The sequence below is a fragment of the Mandrillus leucophaeus genome, unplaced genomic scaffold, assembly GCF_000951045.1.
Source record: "Mandrillus leucophaeus isolate KB7577 unplaced genomic scaffold, Mleu.le_1.0 Scaffold772, whole genome shotgun sequence".
Classification (NCBI taxonomy): Eukaryota; Metazoa; Chordata; class Mammalia; order Primates; family Cercopithecidae; genus Mandrillus; species Mandrillus leucophaeus.
Genome location: NW_012108386.1, coordinates 620440 through 634758, shown reverse-complemented (window position 1 = coordinate 634758; position 14319 = coordinate 620440). Strand labels below are relative to the sequence as shown.

At 46.7% G+C, this 14319-nt stretch overlaps 1 protein-coding gene across 2 annotated transcripts in view; it reads left to right on the top strand.

Annotated features, from left to right (window-relative positions):
- EGFR (epidermal growth factor receptor) overlaps window positions 1–14319 on the top strand; it is a 100788-nt gene that overhangs the window by 32317 nt on the left and 54152 nt on the right. Inside the window, exons 2-8 of one of the 2 annotated variants that reach the window (XM_011966773.1) lie at window positions 6–157; window positions 1035–1218; window positions 4363–4497; window positions 9074–9142; window positions 10321–10439; window positions 11776–11917; window positions 13822–13938. In XM_011966773.1, coding sequence (XP_011822163.1) covers window positions 77–157; window positions 1035–1218; window positions 4363–4497; window positions 9074–9142; window positions 10321–10439; window positions 11776–11917; window positions 13822–13938 — 847 coding nt within the window. In that variant the 5' untranslated portion in view covers window positions 6–76. Of the gene's footprint in view, window positions 1–3; window positions 158–1034; window positions 1219–4362; window positions 4498–9073; window positions 9143–10320; window positions 10440–11775; window positions 11918–13821; window positions 13939–14319 lie in introns of those variants that run through there. The other variant, XM_011966774.1, reaches the window with a different exon arrangement.

Genomic DNA, 14319 nt, shown 5'->3' with positions numbered 1-14319 from the left:
TCCAGTTTGCCAAGGCACGAGTAACAAACTCACACAGTTGGGCACTTTTGAAGATCATTTTCTCAGCCTCCAGAGGATGTTCAATAACTGTGAGGTGGTCCTTGGGAATTTGGAAATTACCTACGTGCAGAGGAATTATGATCTTTCCTTCTTAAAGGTTGGTGACTTTGATTTTCCTACACAAATAAAATTGGAGAAAATCTAAGTGGAGAAAGCCCTGGGCAGAATTCCACTTGAAGTGTGTTTATTTTTGCTATGGCAATGACAAGTCTTACAGAGCTACAAATGAGAGTTTTAAGAGAAAGCCATTTTACCAGCTAGTGTCAAGTAATAGCTAGAAAAGAATATCAAAGAGAAACAGGCTAATCTGGAGTTCCGCTGTCATCATAGACACTGATGTTTATCCCTGACCATTGCCTCAGTCATGGTGTGTTGCCATACTAGCTCTTAGCTCTTTTTAAAAGCCCTGCTTTGCACCATTTGCCTGTTTCCTTAGTGTATTTCCTTAGTGTAAATACTCCTACCAGAGCTGATTTCAAGCTACCAAGAGTTTCACCCAGCTAGTCACAGAATTATTACTTCACAATAGGTGCTAATGACCCCATAGGAGCCAGCTCTGAAGGCTTCAGAGTTTCATTGAACTTTGGATGAGATTTACTTAGCCTTCTGTTTTTCTTTTTCCCTTCCTTTTTAAATAAGAAATAATGCAAGACAGATACAAAGTAATTCTTTTTAATTTCCATTTTCACTGGAGAGTGTTGAACCCCATGCGGCATGAGAGCACGGCATTCCAGAACAATGCTTACTGCTCGTGATCACAGGTGTCAAAGGCGAACGTACAGGGATTGTTGCAAATCGTGGAAATGCTTCCTCCTGTGTCCATGACTGCAGTCATCTACCTGTTTTACATTTGTTGAGCACTCGTGGGCGTTAGGGTTCAACTGAGTGTCCTAGGGCTCCATGGACCCATTTTAGACCTTGAGTTCTTGAGTTCCTCAAAAGAGAAGTCACGCATTTGTGTTTTCTCTTCTTAGACCATCCAGGAGGTGGCTGGTTATGTCCTCATCGCCCTCAACACAGTGGAGCGGATTCCTTTGGAAAACCTGCAGATCATCAGAGGAAACATGTACTATGAAAATTCCTATGCCTTAGCAGTCTTATCTAACTATGATGCAAATAAAACCGGACTGAAGGAGCTGCCCATGAGAAACTTACAGGGTGAGAGGCTGGGATGCCAAGGCTGGGGCTTTATAAATGCAGAGAGCAGTTCCGACGGCTCCCAGTGAGCTTGTCACTCAATTCTACCTTGGAGAAGACTTTCATTTTTATCCAGTACATGTGCACTGAGTGCCAGCTGTGTGTAAGATACTGCAGGGGAAGTTACTGAGAAGATGGCAGATACTGGAATGGGAAGATTTAAGCGGGGTACCAGTGTTTCCATGGACATGAAAAAATACGGAGAGATAGTAAGACATTGTAAAGATTCTGAGTAAAAGAGGGTATGACCAGACAAGCTGGGCAGGAATTGTGAATCTATGCGCATAGGCAGTGAATAAACTGCCAGTCTTTTTACTTGGACCTCAAGGATAAAAGACATACATACAGTACAAATCAATTCACATTGAGGACAGTTTCGAGAGTCGCACTGCTACACAGAAAATCGTGTGTAAGTTAAGGACAGAGAATGAGGTGTTCTAGAACTTTGAATTTTTGTGAGTAGGACACATGAGGCTCCTGTGAGAGGAAACAATGAAGGATGATAGAAGAGAGGGAAGTTGATTTTTAAAAACTGGAGACAGCAGTGATTGTGCCTCACTGTTCAGTAGGTTTGGGGCCAGGAATGTTAAATCGGTGACTTCATTTAACGCCCCCAACCTTTCTTCAAAGTAGGCATTGTACAAATGCTCCTTGACTTACGATGGGATCCTATCTGGCTGGACCCCGCCAAGGGTGAAGGCATCATTAGGTCGGATTTCAGGGCTAATTGAATGTGTATTGCCTTCACACCATGGCAAAGTCAAAAATCTATGTTAAATCATGGTAAGCCAGGGACTGGCTGTGTTCTGCCATTTTACAAATAAATAAATGGCAATCAAGTAACTCCCTTGAGGCCCCCAGCTAGTGAATGGAGAAGCCAGCTATGGCCACCAGTCTCTGCCCCAGGGTTCTCAACACCCCTCCTGTGCCATGCAGTTCTGACAGGGAGGCAGTGCTGGTAGGAAAAGGGTGTGATGAAAGGGGTGCCCAGCAGAGGGAGTCATATCGGAAGTGACTGGAGCCCAACAGGGGTGCAGCTCTGGGACCCAAGCCAGCACCTCCAGGCGTGACTCCTCGGTTCACCACCTATAAAATTGTGTGATTCCCCCACACCCCCTGCTGCTCAGAGCAGCCGCGCACATGCTTGTGCTGTGCCTGCTTCCTGTGAGATGGCCTGGTACACAGGTTCCTACAGTGCGCCTCACGCGCTGTCTCGGAGGGAGGCAGCCTGTGCGGGTGCCTGGACCTCAGAGCCAGACCCTCTGGGTTCCTGCCCGGCCCCATCCCTCAGCAGCCAGAAGGCTCCGGAGCACATTCTCCAATCCCTCCGTGTCTCTGTTTCCTCATCTTCAAAAATGTGGATGGCATAGCTGCTAAAAAATGATGAGGTACTTCCTAGGTGGTGCAGAAAATTAAGTGACTGTAGGAAAAGGTCTCACCAGCTCCTTCCACTTCCTTGGTATAATTGCTTTTTAAACCAAGGCTGGGATTGTATAGATGCAGATTAGTTAATGTGATATCATTAATAGCTAACGTAGGGCCTGCTGTAGGGTGAGCTTCCCTTACACCTGGGTGCCTGCCTCCTTGGCTAAGCCACCCGGAAGCGGCTCCTGCAGCCCCCCTCACCTGCGCTGGCCCTCCTCTGGCAGTCACTGCCTGGGGTGTGCTGAAGGCCCGCTCTGACTCTCCCTCTGTGCTCTCCCCACCCCACCCCCTGCTCTCTCTCTCAGTTCCTTGGTCTGTTGTCCAAGCTACCACAGCAGCCTGGACAGCCCTGTTGGTGTTTCCAGCCCTGTCCTCTCCTGAGTTCCATCCACCTGTGCACGGTTTTCTCATGAGTGTTTTCACGGATGGTTCTGCTGTCGTCTCCAACCTGATAAACAAAGCACCACGATTCAGCCCTCATGACCGCAGCCTTCCTCCCTCGGTTCCTTGCTTCTGCACATCCACTGAAGAAGCCGTCCACCTGTTCCACTGTTTCCCTGCACTGCGTCTCCTGTCCGCGGGAAGCCTTCAGCCCTCACTTCCACATTCCTCTAAGATGTGTGCCTGTCCCCTCCTGGGAAAGCTCTTTTTCCTAGCAGCCTCCGGGGTGAATCCCTCCTTTCCCACGTTGGTACTCTGTACACACAACACGCCCATTCCCTGCCTGGGGCGCTGGGCGTTGCTTCATGTATCAAAGGTCGATTTTCTCTCTGTTAAAATCACAGATGGTTATTGCACCATTGTGAGAATGAATGAAGATACTGCTTATAAATCAGCCAGCGAGGTACCCAGCCTCACTGTGTGTCAGGGTCTCCCTGGGCATAAGGTGGTTAGAGTGTGTGACATGTCTGTCCCCAAGCGTGTCAGCTCCCAGATCGGAGCCAGTGGGTCTCATTCATCCTTGCGGCACCCACAGCACTTGCACAGGGTTTTGCACACATATGTCGTTCTGTCAGTGTTCATGTTTAATGTTATCGATGGAACACTCCCACTTTGGAAAGGCTTGAATGTGTTCATCCCTGACCTTTCCACATCTTCTTAGTTCTTCCTTGGAAACAGCTGTACAGTTTCAATGCCCTGTGCATCCCTGGAGTCTGTCTGTCTCTGTCATACATTCAGATTCTTCTTGCTTCGTGTCCCTCTCACACCCTTTTCTCTAATGACAAGCTCCGCCTGGGCATGCAAGCAAGGTGGAGGCTGACCCCTCACCTGGCATCCGGGACTGTAGTGCTGGGGACCTGCCTCCCTGCCCTGCCTACCCCCTACATCATGTGACCATTCCAGTCCAACCGATCAGTCCCTCAGGACCCCCAGCTTACCACATGCGTATCATTTATGCTGTGACCACTGACTAAACCATTCTCTTCCTTCCTCCCCATATTTCTAAATTTCTAATCATTGCTCAAAGCCCAATTCAGAGAAAACCCTAGCTTCTCCATGGCACTATCATTAACAATTTTATCTGGCCGCCCCCCAGGAAGTTCACTGGGCTAATCGCAGGACTCTTGTTTGCACCATGGCATCTCTTTAGCAGAACGTAAATGTGAAGAGCACGTACATCCTTCATGGGAATTTAAAGGAGCTGGAAAGGGTGCTCACAGCAGTTCTATTCTCCCACAGAAATCCTGCATGGCGCCGTGCGGTTCAGCAACAACCCTGCCCTGTGCAACGTGGAGAGCATCCAGTGGCGGGACATAGTCAGCAGCGAGTTTCTCAGCAACATGTCCATGGACTTCCAGAACCACCTGGGCAGCTGTAAGTATCACATACACACTATCTCTGCCTCCAGTTCCTATGCGGGGGAGCTCTACAGCACTGGGGCCGGGGAGAGAAGCCATGTTTAATAAGTCACGTTAATCAGAAACAAAAAGTAAGCAAAATATCTGACCACTAGAAGAGCATGTATTTACCACAGACGTAGACATGGTTTTTTTGTGGCAGGTGGCAGCCCAGCTGGTTGGCAGTGCAGGCCACCCGAGGCAGATCCCCTGCAGGGGCAGCACTTGTGTCCCGAGAAGAGCTGCTGTTCACAGGGCGGACAGCACCAGGGCCTCTCCCAGCCTGTCCTGCTGAGACTGGCCAGACTCCTGCATGCTGCTGAGTCTCCAGAGGCTCCCTGGCCCTCCTGAAGCACCAGGGCTGAATCCACCCCCAGCTGAGGGCGTGAACACTGCCACATGGAGTCACACACACAGCTGGGCACTGCCCATGGGGAGGAAGTCTGTCCATGTTTCCTTGAATGCTGGTGGCCTGGTCCCTGTCCCATTCACCAGTGAGGCAGCCTGTGGGGAAGCCTGGCAGGAAATCAGGGGCAGGTCAGGGTGGCGCCGTGGCTGAGGCCAGCACTGATGGGGAACTCTGAGACGCAAGCTCACCCTCACCCAGCTCCCCTGGGCTTTGCCTATTCCTGATCGCCCGGCCTTTCTGTTCTTTAGAATAAGAAGTGATCACCATTTCCTGCTTCTCTGTTTCTCCACAACTGTGCAGTGGATGCCTGTTTGTTTTCTGCCCTCAAAAAAAAAAAAAAAAAAGAGAGAGAGAGAGATCTGACATGAATCTTCAAAATCATCAACTAGAGGACTTTAGATTTTTGCATATTTTATTTTTTATTTTATGGATAGATTGTGATGAAATGCCCATAATACAAGATTTTCCATCTTAACCATTGTAAGTTATAATGTCAGTGGCATTACACATCCACATTGGTGTGCGGCCATCACCACTGTCCACACACAGAACTTTTTCATCTTGCAAAACTGAAACTCTACCCATTAGACAGTAACTCCCTGCTCTCCCTTCCTTCCCAGCCTCTGGCCCTGGCAGGCAACAGTCCACTTGATGTCTCTATGAATTTGACTGCTCTGGGGCTCTCATACAGGTGGAATCATATAGTATCTGTCCTTTTGTGTCTGGCTTATTTCACCTAGCAAAATATCCCGAAGTTTCATCCGTGTTGTAGCATGTGTTAAGAATGTCCTTCCTCTTCATGACCGAATAACATTCCACTGTATGTTGACACTACATGTTGTTTGTCCATTCACCCATCTACAGACACTGGAGTTGCTTCCATCTTTTGACTGTTTGAATAATGCTGCTGTGAATATGAGTATTGAGGCTCTTTGTTTTATAGATGTATTATTCCACCAGATACCCATCCCGACACCTGCTATGTTTGCAAGAAACGGAACACTTTATTTTACATTGCAACATTTCATATTATGAGATCAAGGTTAGCATTTTTTCAGCTGTCTGGTGGACAATGGGAAGGTTAAATTGTGCACATTTTTTTAATGAACCTGGAACAGTTATGGGGCCAGTGTTTGCCATGGATCAGGTCAGGCAGCCCACAATAGCAGGCCTCCATGTTCTGTACAACAACTGTGGGAAAGACCCACAAAGAAACTGCTGGAAAGGGGAATGATGGGTGGGCTCATGCAATAAAAAGACTGAAATACTACAGGGCTTTGAACTATAGGCCAATATAGCATTTCTTTAAGAATAAATATAAAAATAAGACAAATAAGAATAAGCCTAGCAAAATCAAAAGTCCATAAAGAGCTGACATTTCAAGCCAGTAAGGGAATAATTCATTATTCAATAAGTGGTCTGGAATGACTTAACTATTAGGGGTGAAAATATCAAAGTGAGAGAACTATAAAGGATTTTTAAAAAGGAACTAGGTATGTTGGGTTAGTCTCATTGGAGAGTGCAAATTCACCATCGACCTGATACCTGAAATTCCCTTCTTCCCATCTAGAGGCAAGTTGGGACTGCTGCCAGGCTCCTGTGGTAAACGAAGCCCCTCTCTTGACTGGTGCTTTATGGCTACACATTCCTGCTCAGGACGGGTCTCATTTAGTCTTCACCAAAAAAAAAAAAAAAAAAAATCTCATGAGATGATTTAAGTGTTTTATGGACAAGATGTCTAAGATTCAGAAAAATTTCACAGTGTGCCCAACTTTTATGTTTATGTTGAAGTTGGGCATTAGAAGTTAGAATGAATGGGTTTACTTGAAAGAAAATTAAAATAAATCCATCACCCACTCCATGTAATATAAATTCCAAATGCATATTAAATACATATAATATTTAAAATATATGTAAGTGCCAGAAGGAAACATAAAGTAAAGATGAATATTTTGTAATATCAAGTTGAAGAAAAGCCAAAATCTGACATCATAAAAGAAAACTTTCATGTAAAATAAGTTAATGGCTACCAGGAAAATATTGTGCAATGTCTGATTGCCATGAAGAGGGTTAATATCCTTGCTATATCATTCCCTGAAGTCATCTTTAAAAGACTAAGAAAGAGATGAATCTCTTAATAAAAACCTGACCCAGAACATGAGCAACCTCTCCTTCTCCCTCTCTCTCTTTCTCTCTCTCTGTCATACACACACACACACACACACACACACACACACAAAGATGGCCAAGCAATAAAGTAAAATGTTATTTCTAATGAAGTAAAAAGGTCAAAATAAAATAAGAAAGCATCACATCTTCCTTTGTGAAGTATTTGGGTTCCTTTTGCTTTTAAACACCTGGGTCAGCTGGGGTGTGGAGAAACAGAAATTCTCATGTTCTGCTTGTGGGCATATATGTGAATAAAACCAAGCTTGGCAATACGCCTGCAATATGTATCTAAAGCTTCAAAGTATGTATAGCTTTGACCAATGAATATCACACTTATGAATAAGAGAAAAAGAAATAATAATGAAAGTGCAAATCATAAGAGATGTACAAACATATTCTTATACAAGAATCCTTGCAGCCTTACTTATAATAAATTTTCTGAACAAACTGTATATCTAAAAATAACAGATTGGTTGAATAAATTATGCTGCAGCAATGCTATTGATAATCATGTTAGATAGAAGCATATTTAAAGGCATGGAAAAATTGTCATGTTTTATCTGGGTTTTTAAGGTTATAACACAATGTATAGTGGGATTCCAATTCCTGTATATACATAGACTTATATGTCTATATTGATTAACTCTGGATGAGTCTCATATCTTCTTTTTGCTTTCTTCTATTATCCATATTTTAAACGATGTGTCTGCATTTCTTTTTTGTAACAGATGGTCAATACTAGAATCATAAACAGATCTTAAGTTTGTTTGTTGGCAAACGTTTCCCCTGTTAGGAAAAGATGCATTTTTCTTTTAAACATTTCTCTCTTATACAACGATTACGTGCTTATAATAGAAATTTGAAAATTATATGTGAGTACAGGGTAAAAAGTAGAAAGAATGGGATTGCACGCTGCAGACCTGGCTGCTTTTAGCATGCCTCTGTATGACCTTGCTTTCTCTAGACCTCTGTCGCAGTCTCTCTGCCTCCCTCCTCACAACGTCCATTCCCCGCTGTCACTGTCGTGATGCCAGCCTCCCCAGCCTTCATGACTCTAAGGAGCACCAGTGCGGCATTAGCGCCCTTCGCCCTGGTGGTATCCTGGCTTCACAGTCACATGGGAGATCGATCATCAGCTTTTCTGTTTGAAATCTAAATTCTTCCTGACTGCAGGGGACCTCGGGACCCATGAACTCCTCTAGTTTACTATGTCTTCACAGTAAAAGATATCTGCATGACTGGACTCTTTAACAAATTTGGTGGTTAACCTGCTCTTTCTATATAGATATAGCACTTCGACCTTCAGACTTCTCAATACTGATAAAAAGAAAACTCAACAGATGAGAAGAAAACCTTTGCAGCTGTAATTTGTAATCAACTAATTATAAAAACTGCAAAAATTGACCAGATAGCTAAGATTTTACACAGTCATTAAAGTGATCTGCACTGTTAACATTTCACCCTCTGTGCACCATTCTGTGCTTCTCTCTGGTTTGGAGTCGAGAAGGTTTTATTTACAGGCCATGACTTAACAATCCCAGAACGGCTGACACATGCAGTCACTCAAGACTGGACACAGCAAGGAAGCAGTGGGTCCATGCCAAAGGCTCAGCCAGACGAGACACTCTAGCTGTGGCAGGAGATGCCAGGGAATGCTCCATGCCTAAGCAGATTGTAAACAAGGAACCTCAAATTCATGAAAAATTCTCACTTATGTGGCCTGTATCAGTAATTACTCTCTGCCTCAGTTTCCACAGCTGACGTAAATAAAAGCAGTTCATGGTTCATCTTCTTTTCTTATTGGGGTCTCTTAAGTGATTCTACAAACCAGCCAGTCAAACAATCAGATAATAAGTTGAAAAGATTGTCTTCACTTATTGAACATGCTTAACTCAGGCCTGGGAAAGGGCGTCATCAGTTTCTCATCATTCCTTCCCTTTCACTGAGATATGCATCTGTTACTTTTACATTTCAGGCCAAAAGTGTGATCCAAGCTGTCCCAATGGGAGCTGCTGGGGTGCAGGAGAGGAGAACTGCCAGAAACGTAAGTCAGTGAACAGCCTCAGACCCACATGTGACCGCCCCTCTCTTCCTTCACTTACTTAGGTGATTGGATTTGTTTTCCCTTTGAAGACTCCGAAGAGTTATTTTATTACAGGGCCAGATGTGAACTGGTAGGTGAAGGACAGTCTTGCAAATCTCACCGCATGTGGTTAATCCAGGGTGGGCTATTTTGGGTGCTTCCGCCTGTCACAAATAAGTGAACACCAGCAGGTGCCAGGCACGATGGTTCTCGCCTATAATCCCAGCACTTTGGGAGGCCGAGGTGGGCGGATCACGAGGTCAGGAGATTGAGATCATCCTGGTTAACACGGTGAAACCCCATCTCTACTAAAAATACAAAAAATTAGCCGGGCGTGGTGGCGGGCGCCTGTAGTCCCAGCTCCTTGGGAGGCTGAGGCAGGAGAATGGCGTGAACCAGGGAGGCGGAGCTTGCAGTGAGCCAAGATCGCATCACTGCAGTCCAGCCTGGGCAACAGAGCGAGACTCCGTCTCAAAACAACAACAACAACAACAATAAGTGAACATTAGCAGGTACCCCAGCCCTGTCCTCTGAACACAGCACACTTTCCCGGGAATGGAAGACTTGTCCCTGTTGACAGCAGTCACCAGGTTTCTTGTTTCCTCTCCCTCCCTGGCTTTCTTTGGTATCCACCTACACAGAAGCCTGAGCACGATTTCGCATGGGGACTTTTCCATGTGGACCGTGCTTTATGGTGGAGAGGGCCATTCTCCCGGGTATGGCTGTCTGGCTCAGCCTCTCAGTGGCCAAGGAACCTGTGGACATGAGCTCAAAAACGGACTCTATGTCCTTAAGCTGAATTGTGGGGTGGCTGTTAGACCCTTCTAAACACTACTTCCCAGCAGGTATTTCTGTTCTTTGTATGTGCTTCCTGCATTGCCCAAGATGTATCTAATTATTTAGCAGGTCTCAAAGTCTAGACTTGATCTGATCAGTTCTCTTAAGTGATGAAAAATAAATCAGGAGAAAAAAGAGGCAATCAGAAAAGGGCATGGTTTGACTTCGCTTGAGTGTGATTTCACTGGAAGCAAATGTGTCTCCACTTTTTCGTGAAAAAGTCTGCGAGCACTCTGCGACGTCCCTGGGAAATGATCCTACCCTCACTCTTCAGCTCACGGGGGACCTTTGCTCTTTTTCAGTGACCAAAATCATCTGTGCCCAGCAGTGCTCCGGGCGCTGCCGCGGCAAGTCCCCCAGTGACTGCTGCCACAACCAGTGTGCCGCGGGCTGCACGGGCCCCCGGGAGAGCGACTGCCTGGTAAGATGCCCCTCCGGCAGCCTCCCTGGAGCAGGCTGTGACTGCACTCTCTCCACCTACACCAGGACAGAGGACCTCCTGTGGGGGAGCTGTCAATTAGCATTTGTAGTAACAGACAGGATATTGCCCTCTGCCTGGTGACAAAGTATCTTTAGTATCCCACCTCCACCACTCACTGAGACCTTGGGAAAATGATAGGACCTCCATACCTCCATTTCCTCACCTGACAATGGTGCATAACAAAGTCTCTCCCAGTTGAATGCTTAAATGATGCGATGCCTGTGATGTCCTGCATTAGGACCTGGGCACAGAACAAGCACTAAATACTACATGCAAGTATTTGCATGAATGTGCCTTGTTGCCAGCAGTACACTCTCTCTATTGTTTGACTATACCTCCAGAGACTTGACACTGTGAGGTCCCTAAGAGACCTATGGAGAGTCACACAGGTCTTGCTAACTGGGACTGCCTTAGGGCCTCCTGACACGGATCCCTCGGCTCCTCCACCACTGCTCAGGCACCTCCTGAGCTGCACCTTGCCCTCAAGGGGTCCTGAAGTACTCACTCTCGCCCCATTACTGCAGAAAGTGCCAGCAGAAGCCTTGCTGCCCCAGCGGGCTCTGGGCAGCACTGGAGGGTGCAGGTCAGAAGTGTCTTGGAAGCCCTGGAGACGCCAAGGCTGGTGGATGTGACTGCTGGAGTGGGAGCTGGTGTGACGAAGCCCTCCCTAAGACTAAATGCAGATCTCTCTGTGGTTTCAGGGAAGATTCCTAAATTCCAGAGGCTGGACCCAGACCCAGGAATTGTAACTTGGTTGGCCTGGGCTGTTTCTAATGTGAGCCCCAGGGAGAAGACTGTGAAGACGTAGGGTTGATCTTAGGGAGAGTCCCCGCTGCACTGGGTCTGGCCCCTTTACAGGGCATCGTTCTAGCAAGGTTTTCTGCCATTCAGCAATACATTATAAAATGTACCCTCAACTGTACTTTATAAGGGAAGCCCAATGTAATCTGAGTTTAAACATAATTTCACTCCATAGTCACCGCTATAATATGTGAACTCCATCATCTGTATGTTAGTAAAGAGACGTATTTTTATCATAGTCCATAAATTATGATAGGTGGGACAGTGCACCTAAGAAAAAAACGGACTTTTTAGAGAAGGGTCTTTCTGACTCTGCAGAGGGCACCAGCTCGGTTTTCCCCACTAGTTGAACACTGAGCTGTGAAGATAGTAACTTGGGCTTTCTGACAGGAGTCAACACAGTGCTGCACTTCCTCCGTGTGTGGCGCCGAGTGTCCTTACCTCACTTGCCCAGCATGTCCTTTCTCCTCCACAGGTCTGCCGCAAATTCCGAGACGAAGCCACGTGCAAGGACACCTGTCCCCCACTCATGCTCTACAACCCCACCACATACCAGATGGATGTGAACCCCGAGGGCAAATACAGCTTTGGTGCCACCTGCGTGAAGAAGTGTCCCCGTGAGTCCTCCTCTGTGGGCCCTCTGACTGATCAGGCATCCTTGTCCCGCTCTGTCTCCTGCTGAGCCCTGGAGTATCCCATCTTGGAGAGTATTTGGGTGGATGTGTTTGCCTCGCTAGGGGGAGGCAACCCTGTGCCCGTCCAGGCGCAGAGGTGAGGGGCTGCCTTGCTCCCGAGGAGCGGGTAGGTGGTGGCCATCCCCACCCACGGGGGCTGCTCAGTGCACAGGGCAGAACTTGGGGCCAGGCCACCTCACAGGAGAAACACCTGCTGCTCAGCCCTCACCACTCAGCCAGCATCCACAGCCGAGGGTATTCAGTTGTCTGCTGGGCATAAAGCCGTGGGCATGTCACTATTTAGTGCTTGTGCCAAGCAGGTATTTAATAGACCGAAATCAGAGAGTCTATCAGAAGACCTGCCTTCTTGAGTGGTTAAAATTCTAGTGAAAGTTATGCCTCTTCGGAGTATTGCAGACGTTTTGTCTTTGTTTTTATTTTGTTTTGTTTTAATGGTTTGGGTTTGAGTTTTGCTTGTTTGTACTTACATTTGTCCTGGTGGCTCCAGAGTTTAGGGAAATTGTGACATAAAATACTTCCTGTTAGAGAAAACAAAACTTTGTCTAATGAAAGAGTTTTAGAAGCCAGTCTTGATCTCTAGAAGGGGAGATTAACTGAGAAAAAAAAATTGAAAGAAAAATTATGAGGGGTAGATTTTACCCTGCCAGATTTGTGTCCATGAAAAATTTTACACTCTGTATAGGGGAAAAAATACAAAATAATAAGCCATTATAAGGTAAATGACAAACGAAGCTAAAGAAAAATGTGCCACATTGATGACACAGATAGAGTCTTTGAGATAGGACTTAATAGAGCTTTAAAATCCATAGGAAAACACCTCGAGCCTGAGATACCGAGAGCAGATGGTTCACAGAAGAATCACCAAGGTCCTATAAATATTTTTGAGGATCTTCTTGGGGAACTTAAAACAGGAGCAGGCCGGGCACAGTGGCTCATTGGCTCATGCCTGTAATCCCAGCACTTTGAGAGACCAAGGGGGCTGGATTGCCTGAGGTCAGGAGTTTAGGACCAGCCTGGCCAACAAGGTGAAACCTCGTCTCTACTAAAAATACAAAAATCAGCTGAGCGTGGTGGTGCTTGCCTATAATCACAGCTGCTCAGGAGGCTGAGGCAGGAGAATCACTCGAACCCAGGAGGCGGAGGTTGCAGTGAGCTGAGATCACACCACTGCACTCCAGCCTGGGTGACAGAGCAAGACTCCATCTCAAACAAACAAAAAAGGAACACATAGGGCTCCCAAAAATAACACAGAAGTCAGCTATCAACACAAATGAATTACTTTAAAGGTGGGAGCAGGTGGAGGAGAGGGCTGAGGTGCCTGCTGGGACACAGAACAGCTGGCCCCTCAAGGGACCCAGGGCCACGTCGGGAAGGGCCATGGAGAGCAAAGCTGGCATCAGCCGCAAGAATAAAATGCAGCCTCACCTATAGCTGCTTCGGTGGAAGAGTCCTTTTTTTAGGTTTACGTATTTTTAATGAGCATTCCAACTTTAACCATAAGCCCTGGGGACAGATCCTACAAGGAAGAACATGAGCTCACAGAGGTGCTTTAACCTAGTGAGCAACGCCATGCTTTTTCCCTGACACCTGTTTCCTGCCCTGATGAAACACCTGTATTATCCACATTGCAGCCTAGAATTTATTAAACTATTGAACGGAATTCCTTTTCTATTTGCAATCTTTCATTCTTTGTCCTTAAAGTAAATAAAGCCAAAGGAGGATGGAGCCTTTCCATCAGCCCTCAAGAGGAGGACCTGGACTGTCTGTGTGAGGCCCGAGCACCTGGCGCCACCGTCGTCACCTTCCTTTCATGCTCTCTTCCCCAGGTAATTATGTGGTGACAGATCACGGCTCGTGCGTCCGAGCCTGCGGGGCCGACAGCTATGAGATGGAGGAAGACGGCGTCCGCAAGTGTAAGAAGTGCGAAGGGCCTTGCCGCAAAGGTAGGAAGCCCGCTGGTGTGCGGATGAGGCTTGTTCTCAGCTGCTGAGGCTGGGCTTTCATGCCACCTCCAAATGAACACTACTTCTTCTTCTCATTAAAAAACAACTATAAATATCATTTCTTTAAAATAGAAGATAAGCTGCAAAGCCAGGTTAGGCAATGGGAAGGCACTGAAGGTTGTGATAGGGTGGGGGGCTCCGACGAGAACAGTGCACAGAGCCAGCCCCTCAGCAGCTGCCAGATGCCCAGCCCTGGGGAGAATCCAGGGAAGGCAGAGCTGGAAGCAGTCCAGCTCCATGCGGCCCAGGGGAAATAATGAGGAGAATGCAAGGTCGGTGTGCGGTGACAGGGATGGCATCTCCTACACCGCCGTAGCCCCA